Source organism: Muntiacus reevesi, chromosome 7 (assembly GCF_963930625.1).
Source record: "Muntiacus reevesi chromosome 7, mMunRee1.1, whole genome shotgun sequence".
Taxonomy (NCBI): Eukaryota; Metazoa; Chordata; class Mammalia; order Artiodactyla; family Cervidae; genus Muntiacus; species Muntiacus reevesi.
The window spans coordinates 21,364,365-21,387,554 of record NC_089255.1 but is presented as its reverse complement, the minus strand read 5'-3'; the positions used below and the strand labels follow the sequence as shown (position 1 = coordinate 21,387,554).

General features: G+C 48.6%; 1 protein-coding gene across 1 annotated transcript; it reads right to left on the bottom strand.

The window, feature by feature from the left end:
• Positions 1-13,000: 13,000 nt before the first annotated feature.
• On the bottom strand, positions 13,001-22,668 carry AJUBA (ajuba LIM protein). The gene is made up of 8 exons (XM_065940880.1): positions 21,300-22,668; positions 18,451-18,552; positions 16,749-16,816; positions 16,578-16,640; positions 15,763-15,893; positions 15,630-15,681; positions 14,732-14,800; positions 13,001-14,287 (listed from the first exon to the last, which is right to left on the bottom strand). The coding sequence occupies exons 1-8, from the start codon at positions 22,333-22,335 to the stop codon at positions 14,162-14,164; spliced, it is 1,647 nt and encodes a 548-aa protein (XP_065796952.1). The 5' UTR covers positions 22,336-22,668; the 3' UTR covers positions 13,001-14,161.
• Positions 22,669-23,190: the final 522 nt, after the last annotated feature.

Here is a 23,190-nt window from a genome sequence, read left to right as displayed (position 1 = left end):
CACAAGGTTTAATCTTTTCTTTTAGTACCAACTAGAGAATTCTGCTAGCAGCAAAACATAGAGAAATAGTGTGATCCAGTGCAAAAATTTTATGTCCCTGGTCATCTTGTCAACTGCCACCTTTCGTGCTTAATGTTAAAGTGCTGTCATTTTCTAAGGCTTTTAAAAATCATTTCTGCTTCCTCAGTTCTGTAGTGCAGCATCATTAAATACCAGGCATAATGTCCCTAACAAATGGCAGTTGGAACAAAATAGCAAGGATGCTTTGGTGACTCAGAATTGATCAGAAATCTACTGAAATTTCATGTATCCTATTTGCCAAAATTTCTAAAATGGTACTACAAAGCTTTGGCTAAGTAGCTCTAAAGTATTGGAGGAGTGAGGGGTGAAGGATACAGAGGCCTGTCTTGAGGTAGGAGGCGGGAGGGGAGAGCCATGGGAAGTCGTGAGCTGGATCAAATCTTTGTATGCAATTATCTGTTCCATCTCTGTCTCTAACAAACTGTGACCTTGGGTTTCAGGTTCCTTATCTGTCAAAAGGAGGAACTAACATATTTCTAGCTCATCCAATCTCACAATGTTGATGTAATGATCAAATGAGATAATGGCTGAGAAAGAGCTTTGGAAAGACTATCAAAGTGAGGTGTTTTTAAATTGACACTTATTAAGCACTTATTAAGTGTCTTGGGAGAGACACAAAGAAAAATAGGACTCAGTCCCTTCCCTGAAGTTCATAATCTAGTTCAGAAGATAAAACATACACATGAAAAGCAAATAATACATGGCAGCAAAAAGGTGTCAAAAGAGCAGTTTAGATTATAAATACCAGAGAAACCTGAGGGAGGTACAGAATTCTTTCTGCAGGAATGGAGAGGGAAGACTACGAAATGAATCTTCTCTTAGCTGAAAGGAGAGGAAATTTAGATCATTTAGAATGAAGGAAACATTCCAGCAAGTGGAGGCAGAGACAGGGAGTCCAAGCTGCATTCTGGGCCCAAGAGACCAGACCAGGTGAAGTGAAAAACTTTATAGTAAGACAAGAAAGTGGAGCCTAAAAAAAAAAAAGTTGAGCCTATAGACCATCCTTGCAGTTAAAACTGTTGCAGAAGGACTTCCCTGGCCATCCAATGGTTAAGGATCCACACTTCCACTGCAAGGGGCACGGGTTTGATCCCTGGTGGGAAAACTGAGATCCCACATGCTGTGTGCTGTGTGCATGTATTGAGGCAAAGAAACGAAAAACCCCTGCAGCAGGATACTGAAAAATAATGTTACAAACAACATCATCTGGTGTGCTTGAAGAAAGAATTGCAAGAGAGGCCCTAGAATTCATTCTCTTTCGCTCCCTTTCTATCACTTTATTATGGACTTAAAAAAAAAAAAAAAGCAAGTTTTATTGAGGTATTTTGGCACACAATATTTAAAGTGTACCACTCATTAAGTTTTGACATAACTATACATCTGTGAAACCATCAACCGTAATCAAATAGTGAACAAAAGCATCATTCCCTAAGTGATTACTTGTGCCCTTTTATAATTCCTCTCTCTGGCCCCTCCCAACCACCTATCTCCTTTCTGTCACTATAGATTAGTTTGCACTTTCTAGAATTTTACATAAATGAAAACAAAGATGTACTCTTTTTTCCTCTGGCTTCTTTCACTCAACATAGTTAATTTTGAGTTTCATGCATGTTGTTGCTCTTCTCAATGATTCTTTTTTTTTTCAGTTCCTGTCTTATTATTGTTGAAAAGTCCTCTAAAGCCTTAATTTGTTTGAGTTTGTATTTAAGGAGGTGCTTCCTCCATGACCCCAAGGTACTTAGCATCACATAGAGGCACTTTTTTTTTTTTTTGATGGGGCTGCTTGGCTTGCAGGATCTTAGTTCCCCCACCAGGGATCGAACCCATGCCCCCTGTGATGGATAAGCAGAGTCCTAACCACCAGACCACTAGGGAATTCCTACGTTATTTGTTGAAGGGATGATTTTGACCACCTCCACAGTGCTAATACCTTATATAGTTTTGTTTGTTCCATGGAATGCTTGGTCTCTGTAGGCTTGTCTCTTCATGATGGTGTTCATCTCACCTTCTGCTATACCATATGCAAAATAACAACCACTCACTTCTTAAATGTTTTTTAATGATAAAGCCAAGAACATACTCAAGTATTCTTGAGCTAGACTCTGGGGGAAGGGGGAAGGTGTCAGGGGGGTGGTGGAGAAAGATAAATTAGGCATCACTCCTGCTCCCAGTGTAGCTCTACCTTCTTGAAGACACTGCTCTTGTTCAAGTTTTCAAAAAATGTGTTTTAATTTGATAAATGTAAATGAGAGTCTGAGAAAAAGTCTACTTAACCTTTCAGACTTGGGCCATCCCTTTGCTGCATTGTTTAGAATTACAGAGTAGAGATTTGCTGAGAATATTGCAGGGACTCTGCCTCCCATACTGTAGCCAGGAAACAAAACCATGCTCCAAAGATAGAGATTTCGGGAGAGCAGTTAGTATTCTACTTATCAAACTAATGGAAAGGTTTGAGTAGAATATTTTCTCCCACTGAAAATTTGGGCTTAAATAACCAGTTTCACAGCTAGGACATTAAAAATAGCCATTGAATTATGGAACCATGCTTAACTGAGCAATTGTTTAGAAAAGAATGTTTTACAAGCCATACCACTTTAGGGAGTTCCTGATTGCCTAGTGGTTAGGACTTGGTGCTTTGAGTGCAGAGGTCTGAGTTCAATCCTGTTCAGGGAACCATTCCACATGCCTCATAGCACAGCCAAAAAAAAAAAGAAAAAAAAGCCATAGCACTTTGAAAGTATCTGAAGACAAGTAACAAGAGTATTATGGACTCAGAAGCTAGTTTCAGGAAAAAAATTTTACAGGCAGTCAAGAGATCTCAGAATTATTTTCAAGGGTGTTCACTGGAAAATGAAGGTATTCAGAGCCACAACTATTGATGATTAAGCTAGAAAATTTCATGCCCATTGTAAGTACATGATTTAGGAAGAAAACAAGTGAATAAAGAAAATATGTAATCAACCTATGACATCAAATGAAAATTTAAGAACAAATATTCATAATGTGCCATTTTTGCAAATGTTTAACCCTTCTAAGGGGATTTGAAACCCAGCCCTTGTGGCTTCAAGGGTTGCCTGACTGTTCATGGAAACTTTTGTTATGCAGACTGGAATGAGCCTGGTTTTACTCTGAGACACTATTGCAAACTAGCATGTAAACAAGGCCCAATAGGAAATTTTGGATCTCAAAGAAAAGCTGAGAAATTTGGCTCAAAAAATGGGACAGATTGAAACCATTTTTACCAAAGGAATATGAGACAGTTAAAAGAAATTGATTCAGAAAAAGACTCCTATCATTTTGAAAAGCTAGACATGAGGCACAACGTGTTCAGTTCTTGTTATAACCGACCGAGTGTGCTGCTGTAATGCGCAAACACGTGCCAGGCTGATAAAGTATTTCCCTGGGTTTTAAACTGATGATGACACTGTCTCATACTGAGCTGCATATGAAAGAGATTTTCTCCTTTAAAAATTGTGTCAGAACCAGTGGGAGAAACAGACCTACCAAAGGGCATTTGGAGGTTCATGCTTGGGAAGAACATACACTGTAAATTTTGAAATGCCTCCTATGATTAAGGTGTTATGGGGAAAAAAAAAGCAAAACCTTGAGGAAGTTAGCAATGTGGTATATTTTCTATATTCCATTACCAAAGAGAAATTTTGCCAAACTAATTTATAGTGTTCAACCACGGGAGCTAAGTAGATTAAGAGTTACATCTGGGTTTCTCATGACTGGGTTGCCTTATAAAAAACCCAGGCACAGATATTTCTGGAAAGCATGCTTTTCTTGGGCAGCTTTTCAAAACTAATTTATTGGTATTTTCAAATGATTAATAATGGGAGGCTCTATGGACGGGGAGCCCTTGATCTCCCAAATCAAGGGTTACTGACTCAAAGTCCGTGGGAGCCAGGCAGGTAATTAAAGTGTGCACCATCCAAAGAGTGCTGGGTACTGTGACAAGCCAAGGAAAGAATACATCAGATAAAGGAGCAGCCTCATTCACTTCCAGCCAGTTGTTGCCATGTGGGAATGGAAGCCCAGGGGTGACAGATCTTCTCATTGTGCAAAAAAACTTAGAAACCCTGCTCTTTGTATGTAATATCCAGATTTTTATGTGAAATCTCTTGAATTGTGAATGCGGGCAACCAGTTATCTTATTCGTAACAACTTATTGTTATTACAGAAGCAGTACACATGCATTGTAGAAAAATAGGAAAATGTAGACCAACAACAGCAAAACATTTCCCCACCTCTCAGAGAGTACCACCATTAACACCTTACTGCATATCCTTTCAGATCTTTTTTATTCATAGATATGTAGACATTTTAAAAGCAAAATGTGATTACCCTGCACATGTGGTTTTGGAACTGGTATTTTATTAATGATTTTGACCTTTCCATCTCAGGACATTTTCACCCCGTGTAATCCCCTGTCCATATTAAAACATTTCCAGTTGACCACAAATACCTTTTGTAGCGACTTGTTTAAACCAACAGGGAATCCAGGACCATGTGTTGTGTTGCTATTGTGTGCCTTCTATGTGTGTGCTCAGTCGCTTCAGTTGTGTCTGACTCTGCAACCCTATAGACTACAGCCCATCAGGCTCTTCTGTCCATGGGATTCTCCAGGCAAGAATACTGGAGTGAGTTGCCATGCCCTCCTCCAGGGGATCTTCCCGACCCAGGGATCCAACCCGAGTCTCCTGCATCTCCTGCATTGCAGGCAGATTCTTTACCGCTGAGCCTGGGAAACCCATTGCGAACCTTCAGTCTCTTCAATCTAGCAGTTTAGGCTTAAAAGTAGATATCTACTGACTTGCTGAAGAGAGCAGGCAAGTTGCCCTGCAGAATGCCTCACCTCCTAGATCTGTCCAGTTGCTTCCTCCTAGTGTCCATTCTCTATTCCCAGTATTTCCTGTAAACTGCAGGTAATATCTAATACTTCTTTTGGGGTGGGGAGAATATATGCTATGTTGGGCTATGTATTTGTCTCACACCAGAACTAGTCTATGGGTTAGTGATACCAGGACGGTTTCCAGGAAATGAGTGATGACAGTCTGATCCCTCCAACATACGCTTACATTTTTGGCTTCAAGATTATAAACTGATGGTGTTACTTGGCACTGTATGAACGTACAGTTGTCTCCAGTCATTTCACCTATAGTTTTTAACACTAATTAATAATCTTTGCCAGCTTCCCTAGTGACTCAGCTGGTAAAGAATCCACCTGCAATGCGGGAGACCTGGGTTCGACCCCTGGGTTGGGAAGATCCCCTGGATAAGGGAATGGCGACCCACTCCAGTATTCTGGCCTGGAGAATTCCATGAACTGTATAGTCTATGGGGTCTCAAAGAGTTGGACACAACTGAGCGACTTTCACTTCACTTCAATAATCTTTGCTAAGACCAAAAATTTTTCTAGAGTTCACAAAATGCTGTTTTTCCAATTCTGTCATTCTTTCTACATTTATTAGCATTTTTTCACTCTTCAACTAGGATTCAAATTAATACTATAAAAAATAACTCCCAATGGGCCAAATTCAAGGCATTTGGGGGCAGGATTTAGCCTATGGGCTGCTACCTTCTGATCGACACTTTAGGCCAGACCAGTCTCACCACTGTCATCAGTACCCTGTGCATTAGGTCTCTTATTTGTAACACTCAATTTCTTTGCAGTTGTTGACATGTTGTTTGTAATCTTCTCACCGCATTTTATGTGTGTATTTATCTCCCCGGCTAGATTGTGACCTCCTCAAGGACAGGGACTCTCCTGCAGTATATTTCTTTTGCTTTTTCTGCTGCTGCTGCTGCTAAGTTGCTTCAGTCGTGTCCAACTCTGTGCGACCCCATAGATGAAAGCCCACCAGGCTCCTCTGTCCCTGGGATTCTCCAGGCAAGAACACTGGAGTGGGTTGCCATTTCCTTCTCCAATGCATGAAAGTGAAAAGTGAAAGGGAAATCACTCAGTCGTGTCTGACTCTCAGCGACCCCATGGCCTGCAGCCCACCAGCCTCCTCCGTCCATGGGATTTTCCAGGCAAAAGTACTGGAGTGGGGTGCCATTGCCTTCTCCATTTGCCTTCTCCTAATGTGCTCTTAAAGGTACTTTGGTGATTGCTAATTCTAATTAACAAAAAAGCACTAGGAAGAACACAAAATTTTCATATTGTCTCTTGTGTTCCCTGGCTTTCCCACTAAAACTTGTCCTAATTATCTATCATAATGAAGTGCTTGTCTCATTTACAGTTTACTTATACCCTGGGAGTCCCTGTGAGGAGGGGGAGGGAAGAGGGGAAATAAACCTTTTACTAATCTTCAAAAGTTAGAAAGTCATTTTCCAGCTCTATGACCTTGGGTAAGTTCCATCATCACTCAAGAGTTTCTATATCTTCACTCAGTAAAATGAGGTGATGGGGTTATCTCTGAACTCACACCTCACTTGGCTCTAACACTCTCGGATACAAATCTAACCAATGCCTTTTAGTAGATGTTCCTCCTAATCCATCTCTCCCTGCTTCGGTAGCACCTTCGTTCCCTTTATATGGGTCAACACTATCCTTTCTAAGATGAGATGAAGTCATACCCATGGTGGACAGAATTTGCCTCTGATGACTTCCTGCCCATCATAGTTAGACTGGTCTAATCTCTATACAGTCATCAAAAACAAGACTGGGAGCTAACTGTGGCTCCTTATCACCAACTTCAGACTTAAACTGAAGAAAGTAGGGAGAACCACTAGACCATTCGGTGAAAAAGTGAAGTGAAAGTGAAAGTTGCTCAGTCGTGTCTGACTCTTTGTGACCCCATGGATATACAGTCCATGGAATTCTCCAGGCCAGAATACTAGAGTGGGTAGCCATTCCCTTTCCCAAGGGATCTTCCCAACTCAGGGATCAAACCCAGGTCTTCCAAATTGCAGGTGGATTCTTTACCAGACGAGTCACCAGGCAAGCCCCTAGACCTTTCAGGTATGACCTAAATCAAATCCCTTACAACCATACAGTGGAAGTGACACTAGAGTCAAGGGATGAGATCTGATAGACAGAGGACCTGAAGGACTCTGGATGGAAATTTGTAACACTGTACAGGAAGCAGTAATCAAAACCATCCCCAAAAAGAAATGGAAAAAGGCTAAATGGTTTTCTGAGAAGGCCTTACAAATAGCTGAAAAAAGAAGAGAAGTGAAAGGCAAAGGAGAAAAGGAAGGATATATCCATCTGAATGCAGAGTTCCAAAGAATAGCAAGGAGAGATAAGAAAGCCTTCCTCAGTGATCAATGCAAAGAAATAGAGGAAAACAATAGAATGGGAAAGACTAGAGATCTCTTCAGAAAATTAGAAATACCAAGGGAACATTGCATGCAAAGATGGGCACAATAAAGGACAGAAAAAATATGGACCTAAGAGAAGCAGAAGATATTAAGAAGAGGTGGCAAGAATACACAGAAAAACTATACAAAAAAGATCTTAAAAAAAAAAAAAAAAAAGATCTTAATGACCCAGATAATCACAATGGTATGATCACTCACCTAGAGCCAGACATCCTGGAGTGCGGAGTAAAGTGGGCCTTAGGAAGCATCACTACGGACAAAGCAAGCTAGTGGAGGTGATAGATTTCCAGCTGAGCTATTTCAAATCATAAAGATAATGCTGTGAAAGTGCTGCCCTCAATATACCATTAAATTTGGAAAACTCAGCAGTGCCCATAGAACTGGAAAAGTTCAGTTTTCATTCCAATCTCAAAGACAATGCCAAAGAATGTTCACACTACGGTACAATTGCACTCATGTCACACGCTAGCAAAGTAACGCTCAAAATCCTCCAAGCAAGTCTTCAGTAGTACTTGAACGGAGAACTTCCAGATGTTCAAGCTGGATTTTGAAAAGGAAGAGGAACCAGAGATCAAATTGCCAACATCTGTTGGGTCATAGAAAAAAAGAACTATAGCAACCCACTCCAGTACACTTGCCTGGAGAATCCCATGGACGGAGGAGGCTGGTGGGCTGCAGTCCGTGGGGTCGCTAAGAGTCGGAAACGACTGAAGAGACTTAGCAGCAGCAGAAAAACATCTGCTTCATTGACTACACTAAAGCATTTATCTGTGTGGATCACAACAAACTGTGGAAAATTCTTAAAGAAATGGGAATACCAGACCACCTTACCTGCCTCCGGAAAAATCTGTAGGCAGGTCAAAAAGCAACAGTTAGAATTAGACATGGAACAACAGACTGGTTCCAAATTGGGAAAGAAGTACATCAAGGCTGTATATTGTCACCCTGCTTATTTAATTTATATGCAGAGTACATCATGCAAAATGCTGGGCTGGATGAAGCACAAGTTGGAATCAAGATTACTGGGAGAGATATCAGATATGCAGATATGCAGATGACACCACCCTTATGGCAGAAAACGAAGAGTCTTTTGATGAATGTGAAAGAGGAGGGTGAAATAGTTGGCTTAAAACTCAGCATTCAAAAAACAAAGGTCATGGCATCCAGGCCACCACTTCATGGCAAATAGATGGGGAAACAATGAAAACAGTGAGAGACTTTATTTTCTTGGGTTCCAAATTCACTGCTGATGGTGACTGCAGCCATGAAATTAAAAGATACTTGCTCCTTGAAAGAAAAGCTATTACCAACCTAGAAAGCATATTAAAATGCAGAGACATTACTTTGCTGACAGAAGTCTGCCTAGTCAAAGCTGTGATTTTTCCAGTAGTCATGTATGGTTGTGAGAGTTGGACCATAAAGAAGGCTGAGCGCTGAAGAATTGATGCTTTTGAACTGTGATGTTGGAGAAGACTCTTGAGAGTCCCTTGGACTGCAAGGAGATCAAATCAATCAATTCTAAAGGAAGTCAATCCTGAATATTCATCAGAAGGACTGATGCTGATGCTGAAGCTGAAGATCCAGTACTTTGGACACCTGATATGAAGAGCTGACTCATTAGAAAATACCCTGATGCTTGGAAAGATTGAAGGAAGAAAGAGGGGATGACAGAGGATGAGATAGTTGGATGGCATCACCAACGTGATGGACATGAGTTTGAGCAAGCTCTGAGAGTTGGGGATGGACAGGGAAGACTAGTGTGCTGTGGTCCATGGGGTCACGAAGAGTTGGACATGACTGAGTGATTGAACTGAACTGAACTGAATCTATCCATCCCAGGAACAGTCTGCTCAGATTTCCCAAGTCAAACCTTAGGACCTCCTTCCCAACCAGGGTCAAGTGTGGATACCAAGGGCCCTAGACAAGCAGTTGGCACAGCAGAGGCTCAGTCTTAGGTTTTCTTTGCTGCAAGGAGATGGAGAGAACTGAGATTGGTTACACTCTTGTCCTTCTTGTAGTGTCTCGCCTTTAGGCTTCTGAATGCCCCTAGGTCAGCTCTGGGGTATGGGTCCTTCTAAAAAAAAAAACACACAAAATAAAAATGCTTTCAGTTCATTTCAGTCGCTCAGTTGTGTCTGACTCTTTGTGACCCCATGAATCGCAGCACGCCAGGCCTCCCTGTCCATCACCAACTCCCAGAGTTTACTCAAACTCATGTCCATCGAATCGGTGATGCCATCCAACCATCTCATCCTCTGTCATCCTCTTCTCCTCCTGCCCTCAATCTTTCCCAGCATCAGGGTCTTTTCAAATGAGTCAGCTCTTCGCATCAGGTGGCCAAAGTATTGGAGTTTCAGCTTCAGCATCAGTCCTTCCAATGAACACTCAGGACTGATCTCCTTTAGGATGGACTGGTTGTATCTCCTTGCAGTCTAAGGGACTCTCAAGAGTCTTCTCCAACACCACAGTTCCAAAGCATCAATTTTTCGGCGCTCAGCTTTCTTCACAGTCCAACTCTCACATCCATACATGACCACTGGAAAAACCAGAGCCTTCACTAGACGGACCTTTGTAGGCAAAGTAATGTCTCTGCTTTTTAATATGCTGTCTAGGTTGGTCATAACTTTCCTTCCAAAGAGTAAGCGTCTTTTAATTTCATGGCTGCAATCACCATCTGCAGTGATTTTGGAGCCCAAAGAAATAAAGTCTGACACTATTACCACTGTTTCCCCATCTATAAAAGTGCTTTAGCTCACTACTTTTTCCCAATTCTTTTCTCTCAGTCCTGTAAGTCTCCTTCCCCTCTTTTTGTTCCCTTCCATATAGGTATAGTCTCAGGAACCTCATCCAACTAGCTTTCTGTACCCAGAAACAGCTATTAGGTCCACCTTGACTGAGGACGTAATCAAGAGATAAACGGAGCCTTACCATTTCCGTGGCCTTGAGCGCTCCAGGTGGAAGGGGGAAGCAGTCAAGTCTGTAAAGAGTCAGGCAGAGAACCTCCCCAGAGCTGCCTTATTCACAAACCACATTTAGGCCTGTAGCAAACAGGGTTGGCCAGCCAGAGCACATAGCTCAAGCATGCTGTGAAAGCCTGACCCCTGTCCGCGACTCTCATCTAAACACAAAATGGATTCATAATTCTTCCTTTTCTCCTCTCCGCATCTCAGGCCTAGTGGCTGTTGATGAAAATCAGGTGGTGGATGGGCCAAACAAGGCCCACCTGTTGCTGTATTCTTGGCGGCATCCCATGAACCTTTCAGTGCCAACAGGAAATAGCAAAAGCAGAACTACTAAAGATGAGCCGTCTCCCCGTGAACAGGAAGAAGGGAAGCTCTTGACACGTGGGCTATGCCTGGAGCGTGCCAGTGATGCCATGGGGCGGCTGGGGCTGCTCTCATGCCATGGTCTGCCTTCCCTGGGCCCGTTTTCATCAGACCTTACCACTTGTTTTTCCTCAGAAAGGAGGGAGAAAGTGGTTCCTGTGGCAAAGACAGAGTCCTGGGGACTCCCACAAACAGGGCTAGGACAGATAAGCACAGACCTGGAAAGGAATCAGCCAGTCAGTGATGGAGGTCAAGATTCCCAAGAGTAAATGAAGGAGGAGTTCAAACCTGGTGCTCTGTGACAACCTAGAGGGGTGGGATGCGGTGAGAGGTGGGAGGGAGGCTCAAGGAGGGAAGTATGTATTATACCTATGGTGATTCATATTGATGTATGGCAGAAACCAACACTATATTGTAAAGCAATTATCCTCCAATTAAAAAAAAAAACAAAAAACGGAAGGGATGGAGGTAAGGCTACACATGCTTGTCTGGATTTCCCAGGCCTGGAGTAGCCTGATGAGAAATTTTCCCTGTCACAGAACCTTTGTATTCACTTATTTAATGACAATAGTAAAGAAGAAGCAATCCCAGCTGTGCTGTGAGCTTCGTCGCTTAAGTCGTGTCTGACTCTTTGCGACCCCATGGACTGTAGCCTGCCAGGTTCCTCTGTCCATGGAATTCTCCAGGCAGTACTGGAGAGGGTTGCCATGCCCTCCTCCAAGGAATCTTCCCAACCCAGGGACCAAACCTAGGTCTTGACCCACATGACAGGTGGATTCTTTACCATCTGAGCCACCAGGAAAGCCCAATCCCAGCTGTAGAACAAGTAATTTCAGAACATTTATCCCACCAAAAACAAAGTGCATTTCCTCAGTTTCTGGCACTCTGGTGTGAATCTCTTCCACTCACTCAGAGGCCTCTATTATGCAATTCCCAGGTTGGCTGGCAAAGTCATCAGAATCATCCCTAAATGTGAGTTATTTCCAATATGAAACTAAGTGGCACAGGATAAAGACTAAGGATCAAAGTTTATCAGATTAATTTGCCTAAAACCAATTTGCCTCGAGTCTCAAATATTTATCAAATCTGCAGCATTTCAAAAGAATTGAGCAGATTCACTCTGTTTTATGACTTATAAAATAGCTTTCATGTATATTTATTAAGCTTTAATTTTTACAAAATTGATATGTCTTTGCAAGCCTTCACTGAATAATTGTGAAAGCTGATCATATATATTGCCACAAAAAATGCATTTGAAAAAGGAAACTTGCACAGTCAACAATACTGGACCAAACTAAAGAATAAAACTTATTAATAAAAAATATTTAATACCAGTCACTGATGACAAAAGTTTCTCCACAAATGCCAACTGGTATAAATGTTTAAACTATGGAACAAAACAATTTACTATATTATTATTTTGATTGCATGTAGTTTTAAAAATCAGTCTAACAAGAAGTTTATGCTTTAAAAAAAGTAAATACTATCTAATTTGCCAAAGTGCAACCAGCGACTGTTTTAACTTGTTACCTCAGGAACCAAATGTGGAAACCTGAGTTAGTACAGGATTTTGTATTTAGTCTGGTAAACATTTGTTTTACCTGTGGTAAAACACTTTGTACTGTTGCTATTAGCCCTGTCTTCTTGTTCTGGGTAGGTCAGAAATCATAGCCATCAGCAGGTTTTTCATCTTATTTATCAACCTCTCGAGAGAGTGCTTGATTCCACCACTATTGTCATTAGTTTCACATGCTGTTCTAAAGAACTCCCTTACAAATGCAACTGGGGCCATTTTAATATGAAGTTGAGAAATATCTGATGTGTCCCCTTACTTTGTCATAATCCAGAGCAACCATCATTTGACCAGTAAAGCAACACACCATGTGCAGCAGTTAAGACACGCAGACTCTAGAGTCAGGTGAAAACACCGAATGTGAATGCTGGTCCCCTAACTTACAAACTGCTAGTACTGGGGGAAGTCACCTAAGCTTATGAAGGCCCAGGAGGCAAGTATAAATTGCAAAGAAAACCAGCATCTTCCTTCACCCTTTCACTTTCTATTGCTGTTGTCTGTACAACCTTTGTTAGTCAACTGAATAGGCCACATGCTTGTTTGTTGAGAATATATTGATTGGCCTTTTAATAGAACGAATGTAGTAGACAGACCTAGGCATCAAAATCACACTGAGTTGTTGTATTTTTCAAGGCATCTAAGTTGGAAAAGAATATTGGATTAAGAAGCACAAAAAATGATACACGAAATGTTTGTACCAATTATATTTATTGCTGGAAACTTTATACTTAAAAAAAAAAACGTTTGGGATGTCCCTGGTGGTCCAGTGGTTAAGACTCTGAGCTTCCAATGCAGGGGGCACGGGTTTGATCCCTGGTGGGGGAACTAATCCCACATGCCACATGGTGTGGTCAAAAAATTAAAAAATTTGTTTTAATGTTTGAAAAGTAGGTTAACACAGAAAAAGATATTATCCACAAAGGTAAGAAGCAATCCAATCATTTACAAAGTGCTGCAAACCTGATAAATTTTTGTTGCTGATAACTCAAGAGTACTCTTAGATGAAAAGATATAAATCTGAAATACCCAAGAACAGAACAGAACAACTAAATGGCTATAAAAATACCCAAAAGGGAACTCAGTTTTTGGCAACCTGGTCATTAAGAGAAGTGAACTTTAAGTAAACTTTCAGTGAACTGGTTTTAAGAGGTCTAGCCAAACATTAGAACCAAGAGTTTTGCCTCTCTGGCTCCCAGAACCTCAGAGCTTGGGAGCTGCAGTGGATAATCCTGGTTCCCTCTGAAAGGCAGCAGGTCCAGAGAGCTGAGCTACTTCTAATGAACCAAGTGTAACAGTCACTAAGGAGAGAGTGTGTGTGTGCCCACAAGTGCATACTAGAGATACAGACCCGAATCAGACCTTTAGCAAGTACTGGCACCCACCTGTACGTGCCTGTCACATGCTACAGCAGTACACAGGGAGAAGGCCAGTCACCCCTACCATGGCAACTAGAGGGCTCCTCCTCCGCATCCATTTGGAATGTCTTTTTTTCCTAAGAAAAAAATTATGTTTGGCTGTGCCAGGTCTTAACTGGGCACACGTGATCTTTGATCATCACTGTGGCACGTGGGACCTTTAGTTGCAGCACGCAGGATTTTCAGCTGTGGCATGTGGGATCTAGTTCCCTGGCCAGGGCTCGAACCCAGGCCCCCTGCGAGTCTTAGCCACTGGACCACCAGGGAACTCCCCCATTTGGAATGTCTTGATCTTTGGGTCTCTGGCGGTTGGGGCCCTCCCTAGGGGGCTCTCCTGCCAGGCCTGCAGTGCCTTTCTTGCCTTGGACAACCTCAGAGGGGCCCACTGGCCAGAGGAATTTGTCAGTGGTGGTGTTGGCAGCAGCAGTGACAACATCTCAGATATAATTGGCAGGGGGCTGCCGGGCACTGAGCCTCTGCATGTGACAGCCGTGGCAGAGCAAGTGCCCATCTAGAGGGAAGCAGCAGCAGCCTTCCTCATCACTCAGCTGCATCCGGCAGTCCTAGGAAAGAAAGACACTAGTTCAGCTCAGCCCAGGCACCCTGGACATCTGGGGAGTCTGCCTTGTGCAGCACTCAACTCCCAGTGACTGGAAGAAAGCAGGTGGGGTTGGAGGGGATGAGCACCCAGAGAAACCTGGGGCAATACCTCAGCTGGACACCAGGTGTCGCTGCTACAGCAGAAATAATGAGACAGGATCCCATTTCCAGCTGTTACCAGGAGTACCTAGTTTTAACAGTCTTGATTCTAGTGACGCGTGATTTACAAAGGACTAAAGAACTAGGCCCAGAGAGAGTGGCTGAAGGGTGAGAAAGGGACTGGAGATGGGTCAGAACACCTTCCCGGTTTCCCATGGCCGATACCTCTCCTACAGACAACGGCAGTTTTCAGACTTCACTCCCCCAGCCCCATTCCAGCCCTGGGTGCCCCGGCCCCCAACACTGACCTCGCAGTGGTAGCATTCAAAGTGATAATCTCGGTCCATGGATATCACCCTCACGATGTCCTCACAGCCCTGAAAGAATGCACACCCCCGTGGGCATGAAAGCAGCTTGACAATCCCAGCTTCTTCACCCTCCCCACCTGGCCCCCTCCAAACAAAAGATCACACAGAGGCCTCCAGATCCTCTCTGCCTCCAGTTGTAGCGTTTTTCTTTTTTGGCTGCACTGCTGGGCACATCGAACTTCTCCGACCAGGGATCTATTGCACCTGAGCCCCTTGCAGTGGAAGCTCAGATTCTTAACCACTGGACCACCATGGACATCATCCTTCAGTAGCTTTGAGATGGCCTTTGCAAACCCTCTGGGAACTTTCCCTCACCCTGTTCTTGGCGCCACCTCCAGAAGGGCAATGTCCCCTCTTGGAGCCTCCCTTCTGTCTGGGGGCTCAGGCCTTACAGAGAGGAAAGGGGGATGCAGTGTAAGTAAGCTAAGCTGGGGACGAGGAGATTCTGCAGGGTCTGGGTCCTCACAGGCTTTTGGCATCTTTCCCGAGGCACACACGGTGTAAATCATGTCTGACCCCTTCCTAGCAGCCCTGAGAATTCTTCCCACCTTTTCCCGGCCCCTACATCTGGGAGCTGGTGACCTTGGCTTCAGAGAAAGTCTCCTTCTCTGGACTGGGAGAAAAGAGATGAAGCCTGGGCCCAGCGAGGCTGTTGGACAAGTCCAGGCCCGGATGTTGGGGTCAGGGTGATGACCCAGAGAGCAGAGTCACACGGGAATCTTCGAGGAGTGCATTCCTCAGCACCACCGCCTCCCATGGGAGGCCAGGCAGCCTGTTCCCCGTCCCTCCCCAGAGGCGGCAGCCTGGCTGCCCTGCAGGAGAACCCAGACACACTGACCTCTGAGGGGAGGATGGGCTGGCCACAGGCTGCGCACTTAGGAGCGTAGCTTCTGTAAGGGAGAGGACAGACATGAGCCGAGCGGGGGGCTCCCTGAGCCGGCTCCACACCACACCCCGTGGGGCGGACTCACTTGTGGTAGTCGGTGACACAGTACACCTGGTTGGAGAAGTCCACGGTAAAGGGGATGCCGTCCAGGCATTTGTTGCAAACGATGCATCGAAAGCAGCCGGGGTGGTAGGACTTTCCCATTGCCTGGAGGATCTGGTTCATGGGGTGGGCAGAGAATCAGTCTCGGCTCTTCAGCTACTGATGACTGCTGCTCCCCCTAACCTCATCCGAATCCCTGCTCTCCTCCCTCCGCTGGGTAATCCAGCAGGACCAAGCAGTCTTAAAGATGGATGCAGAAACCCTGAAAAACGTCTTAGGGAGCATCCAGACCAGTGTTTCTCAGCCTTGGCTGCATATCAGGATCACACAGGGAGGTTTTTAAGCCCATCCGTGCCTGGGTCCCACCCAGAGGGATTCACCACAGTCTCTGGTGATGACCCAGCCCTGGTATTTCCTTCTCTTCTTCCCAGGTGATCTACTAGGCTGCCAGGGTGCGGAACCACCAAGCCAAACCAACTCCTCCTTACAGAAAAGAAAACTGAGCTTCAGTTGATCTCAGCCAGGAGCAGAAAGGGGATGAAGACTCAGGACCCCACACTCCAGGCTCAGGCGGAGGGCAGGGCTGTGCCTGCAGAGTTAGGGAGGGGCTAGATGGCAGGCTGAGTAGTCCAGACTTGACCCCACAAGCAAAGAGAAGCCACTATAAACAGTTGTTTGGGCAAAGAACGGGATGCAAGTGATTGCAGATGTGTTTCTCCCCCCGCTTTTTCTCAGGATCCATTTAGTTCCTGATTCCGCCCCTCAGCCCAGCAACCCAGCTGAAGACACTTTGCTTACCTTCTCCAAAATCAAGTGACCACAGACACAGCATTTCTCAGCTGCCTCCTGAAACCCTGAAAACTGGGAAGAGCAGACCAAGGGAGGACATTACAGGCTGAGAACAACCTGAGGAGTGGAACCCCAGCAGGCGTGGGAACCAATTCCAGACCCAGGAGACCTCTCACTCACCAGATAGTCTTCCTCACAGTACACAGAGCCATTGACGCTGTAGAAAGCCTTGCAGCGCAAAGTTCGCCCTGGAAGCAGCAGAGAAGACGCTGCAGTCTCTCCGGGGTCCAGGCACTGGGCATCCCCATGGCGGGGTCACTGCTCTCTGATGTTTCATGATTCACTTAAACCTGGACTTTAGTGCTTGTCCTCCTAACTGCTGTCTGCCCCACTTCCCCACACAAATACTCCATCTGATGCAATTCCCATTTGCTTTGGTCTCATTCCTGCCAATTCCCCTCTCCTCTGCTCACTGCTTCTCCAGCTCCCGCCTCCTCACCAGTTTTCTATGCCCCTGCTTTACACGAGTGCCTTCTCCAGTGTCTGGGCTTGCTCGGGGAGCCACCTGGGAAAGCGAAGCCCACCACAGGTCGGGGACAAGGTTCAGGGGCTCTGAGCAAGATGCCACACAATGTGTTCAAACGCAATCACAATGTCATGGACTCTGCCCTCTGGGACCTTTCAACCCAGGAGCCTCCACACAGCTCTCCTCTGAGCCCTCTCTGCTCCCTGGGATAAGCTCCATGGAGGCCAGGACATACTGGAACCACCACTGGGGACAAAGTGATTTGTTTGGGAGCAAAGTTGGTCCCCTTTCCTGCCACACTAGACTGTTCTGTTTCCCCAATTTTAGAGGGACCCAGAGTCTCTGGGGTCAGAAGCAGCCCAGGATCTTCTGCAAGCAGACGAAGCAGGACGACTCCCCACGAAACCTACACCCAGGAACTGCCCCAGGGTGTCTAAGTTATCAAGGATCAGGAGCAATGAGACGAGGGCGGAGAATGGGCAAGTTGCCCATATCTGCCCTCCTCTCATCAAAATCTCCACTTCCAGCTCTCCCCAGTGGTTCAGAAAAGTTGATTTAGAAACTTGTGAGACACAAGGGAGTAGAAGGAGGGAAACAAACATTCCCAGAAGAGGCTCTATAAACAGAAGGACAAACAGACAGATGAACCTAAAGGGAGCCAGGCAGAGGCTGGGAGTGGCGCAGAAAGAAAAGCTGAGTGCTGGAGTCAGACAGGCAGAGATAGGAGATTAAAAGGTTCAGCAAAGGAATCAGAGTGGGTAAGGGCGGGGGTTGGGGGGTGGTAATGAGGGAGGTGAGGGAAGGGCTGGGGAGCTGAAGCCACTGGGAGCACCCCCCTCCAGGCGGGCCTCCTGAGCTAACAGCAGCGGGCATTCCTGGAGCGTGATGTCATCAGCTTGGCATGGCCCGGTGGCCTGCACTCCAGCGAGGTGGCTGAACTCTGACCAGCCAAGAGAAAACCCCCCCTCCGCCCCCCACAGCTCCCCACTCCCCCAGCCCACCCCACCCTTCCCACATTCCAGTCTTTCACTGTCGCCCCAGGCAACTCGGCTGCCCAAGACCAAGCCCCACCAAGGAGAGGCCAGAGGGCTGGGAGGGAGTCCAGCCTGGGCAAGCAGGAAGGCAGAAGAAAGGAGGAACAGAGCAAAGGAAACAGGCCGAAGAGAGGGAGGGCTGACTCTGGCTAGAAAGCTGACCCGGCGTGCGGCGGGAGAGCCAGGTAGCGCAGAGACCAGGGGAAGCAGGAGAGACGGCAAATGGAGAGGCACAATTCTGCTTTCCCTGGGCACTCATGCGTGTGTCCGTGCTTGAGGCCTCGGGCCTCGTCCAGAAGGTCTGTCTGGGGGCTGCACTCACCACAGGAGCAGCAGACAAAGCACTGGGTGTGATAGAGGCTGTCCAAAGCCTGACAGGCGTTGCTCTGCCCGTAGATGCCTTTGTTGCACTTGATACACGTGCCTGAGAGGAGAGAACAGCTTGTCAGCATCACATCCCACTCCCCCAGCTCAAACCCAGGCAGTCGCCATCTTTCCTGATGGCAGAAGACCACCAGCCACAAGCTCCGTTTGATGGGCTCCATTCTGGGAAGAACGAGTAAAGGGGATGCAGCCAGGGCTTGGCTGGACAGACTTACTCTTGTTGACTGATTAATCAACAGACATTATCTGAACATCCATGTAGCGCCAAGCAGAAACACTGTGCCCAACACTGTGGAAAACTGGAGAAAGTCAAAGGTCCCCAGCTTTCAGATGCTGGTTTCTGTTGGGGAGAAAAGACTAAACAGGCACGGTCTGATCCCTGGGGCACTGTGTGGACAGAGATGCAAGTTCATAAGGGCCCAGCAGCAGCCTGGGAAAAAATGTCCTAGCGAAAGGAGGTCAGGCCCAAAAAGCGTCTCCAGGACCTGTTTCCCCATCTGCAAAATGAACTGCTGTTCAGTTACAGAAAGAGCTCTGCTCCATACCTCTAAGCCTCCAAAGATGGTGAGGAGGATGTGGCTCAGCAGAGGGCCCTGTGCAGACAGGACCACGTGAGTGTGACTCCTCTGGCTAGGTGGCTGCTGAGAATGCAGGGTGTGTTCCAAGGACTGAGGGTTGCAGAGGAAGAGGGGGGAAGGGTGGCAGAACCCCTGATGCCTCCCTGTCATCTTCTATAATAGAAGAAGCAAAGCCGAACAGCTCTTCCCCAACATCTCCCCTAAGATACATAACACCAGGCTCTGGCACCCGCCTTTCCTGGGTGTGTTCTTCCCTCCTTCCACTCCCCAATTCCAGGCCCATGAGTGAGGGCCAGGGCTTGTCTTTGGGGAGCAGATCCCAACCGGCCCGCCTCACCCCTCACCCCGCCCCACCTCTCCCCCTCGGCACACTGCCACACTCCTTGCCTGTTGGGGCCCATCCCAGTCTTTGCCCAGGGGCTTGGGAGCCCGTGCAGCAGCTGCAGCAACTGATGGGCCCAGGCCTGCCCTGCTCCCACCCACCCTCTGGCAGCTGGGCAAGGCTGGAGCCAAGGAAGAGGGCCCCTACTAGGCGCAGGAGTGGGAGGGTAGAGTTAGGTTGGGGGTTCTCTCAAGAGGAGGCAATCTGACCCCTAGGGAGAGAGGCCCCTCCCCACCCACCCTCCGCAGGGAGGGGAGCTCTCTGCCCCAGTGCCAGGGGGCCCTGTTAGAGCCACTTTTGGGGGAAGCCTTGGACATTATGGGAAGATGACAGCCAAGTGCTCAGGGACGTCCGCCTCACCACCTCTAACCTAGCACATCCACGTCTAAGTTCTTCCTGCCATTTCTCCAGCACTCTCTCCCAGCAACTTTCCTCCTTTTGGTTCTGATGGCTTAGCTGAGAAGACTTCTATCCACCCATCAGCGGGTCTCCTGGCCTCAAAAGGAAACTGCTAAAAGGATCCTGTCACCTAGGCTCCCTTGGCTAAAGGGTTATCTGCTCTGGGCTTTCTCAGGTGGAGGCAAATAGGGAATGATTAGAGTTGAACTACGCAGGGCCCTTTCAGCCCTTAGCCCCTGCTGCTTCTGAACCTCCTCCCAGTCTTCCTTCCCTGGCTGAGTTCCTCTCCCTATTTACATTTCCAGCCAGAGTTCTAGAGCTTGGGGTCTACCGCAGGAACATGGATGGTGAGAAAGGTGAGAAGACGTTGGGAACACTGAAAGGGTCACAGACCTAGGTGTGAGCCCTCCGCTTCTTTCTGTACTTTCTATCGCAACCAGATCAGCATTTTTTAATATAGCAAAGTGGTGTCTGTGGGTCTTGGCTAAAAGATCATTCAAGACCGCAATACCCTCCCGTAGCTGAGACGTACAATAGTTAATATTTCTTGAAGTTAACTGCGTCGGAAGACAGGCAGAGACCAGGTTTCTTTAGCAACAGAAAAGTAAGGATTCTGAGCAGGTTATGACCAAAACTGATGGCCAGGTTATTTCTGGCAGTTACACACGGTCGTCATCCATCCAGGGCCATCCAGGGGTGATGCCGTCCCGGTGGCCAAGGCTTCTGCCCTGACTTCCGGAGGATGGGAAAAATAGAAGCTGACTCCACTGGGTCTGGACTTAAATGCCCAGGCACGCACGCAGCCAGCAGGACTGGGGCCAGCCAGCAGCAGGGTCCCTGCTTTCCGTCCAGCGCTTTCTTCCTCCCCCCCAGGCTCCATTTCCCCGACAGCGGCCAGAGCTCCGCGCGTGTTAGGAAGCAGCTCCCCCACCCCCTGCACCCCACCTCCGCCCAGCGCAGCGCGGCCGGCCCCGCCCGCGGGCACCTGGAGCGCCCGGGCAGGAGCCGGCACGCACGCTGCCCGCCCGCGCATTCCCCGAATTCCTGCGGGCGGAGCCTGGGCCCGGGTGGGGGCGCGGCGCGCAGGAGCCCGCAGGGGCACGGCCGTCGAGGGGGTATGCGCTCACCGCCTCATTTGCCCCCCACCCCCCACAGGGCCTCCTACCGCGAAAATACCCAGGCTCTAAAGCCTGAGGAACTGGGATTCACGAGATCATCGGGGCGGAGGTGGGGAGGGGGAAGCGGTGAATTTAACAGGAATAAGATGCCCGTGGTCCATCTGGAACCCACTGGGTATGAGAAATTCCTCTTGCTTCTTTCCTAGCCCCGCGTCTCTGCCTCCGACTTCCCAGCGTCAGCCGTCGGGGAAACGGGCAGCCGAATGAGGCGACCGGTGCTTTCCCGACCCTAACCACTTCTCTCACTCACCAAAGTAGTCCTCTCTGGACTCTGGCTCCCGTATCCGGGCCCGGGCGGCCTCTGGAACAAACGCACCCGGCGGCTCCTCGAGACCCGACGTCTCAATCCCCGCGGATTCTCCGCGGACGCCGGCCTCTCGCCCACCTGTGCCCACCGTCAGGCGCAGCAACGCTGTTAGTTCATCCTGGTATCGGGCGCCCGCGGCGCAGTCCCCGTAGCCAGTCACCGAGTGTCGTCCGGGTTGCGCCCCTCTTCTCTCCAAGGGCCCCGTCGCTCCCACTCCGGCCCCGGCTAGAGCTCCCGGGCTGCCCAGGGCCGGGGGATACGAGTGGCGACTCTCCTGGCAGCCGAACCCCGCGGGCCGATGAGCGCACAGTCGGTCCAGGGCAGCATGGAGCTCGGGGTAGGCGGACGGCACCCCGCCAGAGGAATAGCCCGCCGGAACCCCGGCCAGGGAGGGGCCAAACAGGCATGGCCCGGCAGGCAGGGGGCTGCCGTGGCGCTGGTCGTAGCCCATGCTGATGCCGCTGGTACGGTTGCTGCAGGGTCGGCTACCTCCGGCTCCACCAGCCCCCGCCCCGTCCAGCAGCAGACTGCCCCGGGGACTGGACGGCTTGCTCGCGTCGCTGGCTGAGCTGCTGGCGAAACTGGAGCGGGGGCTTAGGGCTGGGGCCGTGGTCTCCAGCCGAAAGTCGGGGGGCAACGACTGAGGTAGAGGCAAGGCCCGGGAGGGAGGCGGTCCCCCGGGAAAGGAGCCTTCGTAGCGCGGCACCTCAAAGGAGCCGCGCGGGTTCCGCTCAGCGTCCAAGGGGCCTTGCTCCCGGGCTGGCTCCAACGGCTCATCCCCAGGTCCCCCAGCAGCTCCACGGGGCCCTGATTTCCTTGGTCCCCCCAGTCCACTCAGGCGCCCCTTGCCCGGCCCGGGGGTCCCATCAGACCCAGACCGGCTAGATTCACCCTTTCTGCGGCCGAACTTCGCGCTGCCGGAGTCCGAGAGTCTTAACTTCTCCAGCAGGCGACTGGCTTTCTCCCCTAAACGCTCCATGCCCTCGGGTCTGGGGCGTCCAGCCCCCTCCCCGCCCGGCACCCTGCAGCGTCTCGGCGGCCGCTTCTCTTTCCCTGCGGCCGGACTCCGGTTCCCGAGGGGCACAGGATAGGCACAGGGGTTTAGCGGGCGGTCCGGATGCCCGGCGCCAAGAATCCCGCAGCATCCCCCAGCGAGAGGGGTTTCGTCCCCCCGCGCATCAGGGGTTAAGCGGGGCTAGAAGGGCCTACGGCCGCAGCTGTCCCGTCCGCAGGTCTATCTGTTCACGCGTAGACTCGCCCGGCAGCCCCCACTCTCCCCGGCCCCCGCCCCCCTCGCTCACACTCAGCACCGACTCAACTTCTCTCCCAAACTTTTGTCTGCCTGGCCGGATCTACTTTCCTGGAGGGCGGAGCGCCGAGCGCGAGAGGAGCAGGGGTGTCGGCGCAGGAATCCAGTGCACCGGCGAGGGTGGGGGGCGGGTGCTGGTGCTAAGTGTCCCGGAGCTGGAGATCCGCCGACTGGAGGCGAAAGGAGGGCGGGGGCAGTTTAGACAGTTGCTCCTCTATCACTTAAGAATTAGGACAGGAAAAAGTGGGGGAGGGGAGGGGAACTCTTTGTCCGCAGTTGGAATGCGCGGAGGGGCACGGTGGAATGTCGCGATGCGAGACCGGGGGACGCGAGGCTTGCTCTGCGCAAACACCGTGACTTTGTTCCTCGTGTGGGCACTGTGGGAGAGATCAGCAGGGAGTGATGCAGAAGTACTGTCATGAGACAGAGGGAGGGAAGAAAGGCAGACACAGAGAGAGGTTCAGAGACGCGGACGCGGAAGAGCCCAGGAAAGCGAGGAAGCTTTTATAGAGAGGTGGTGGAAGA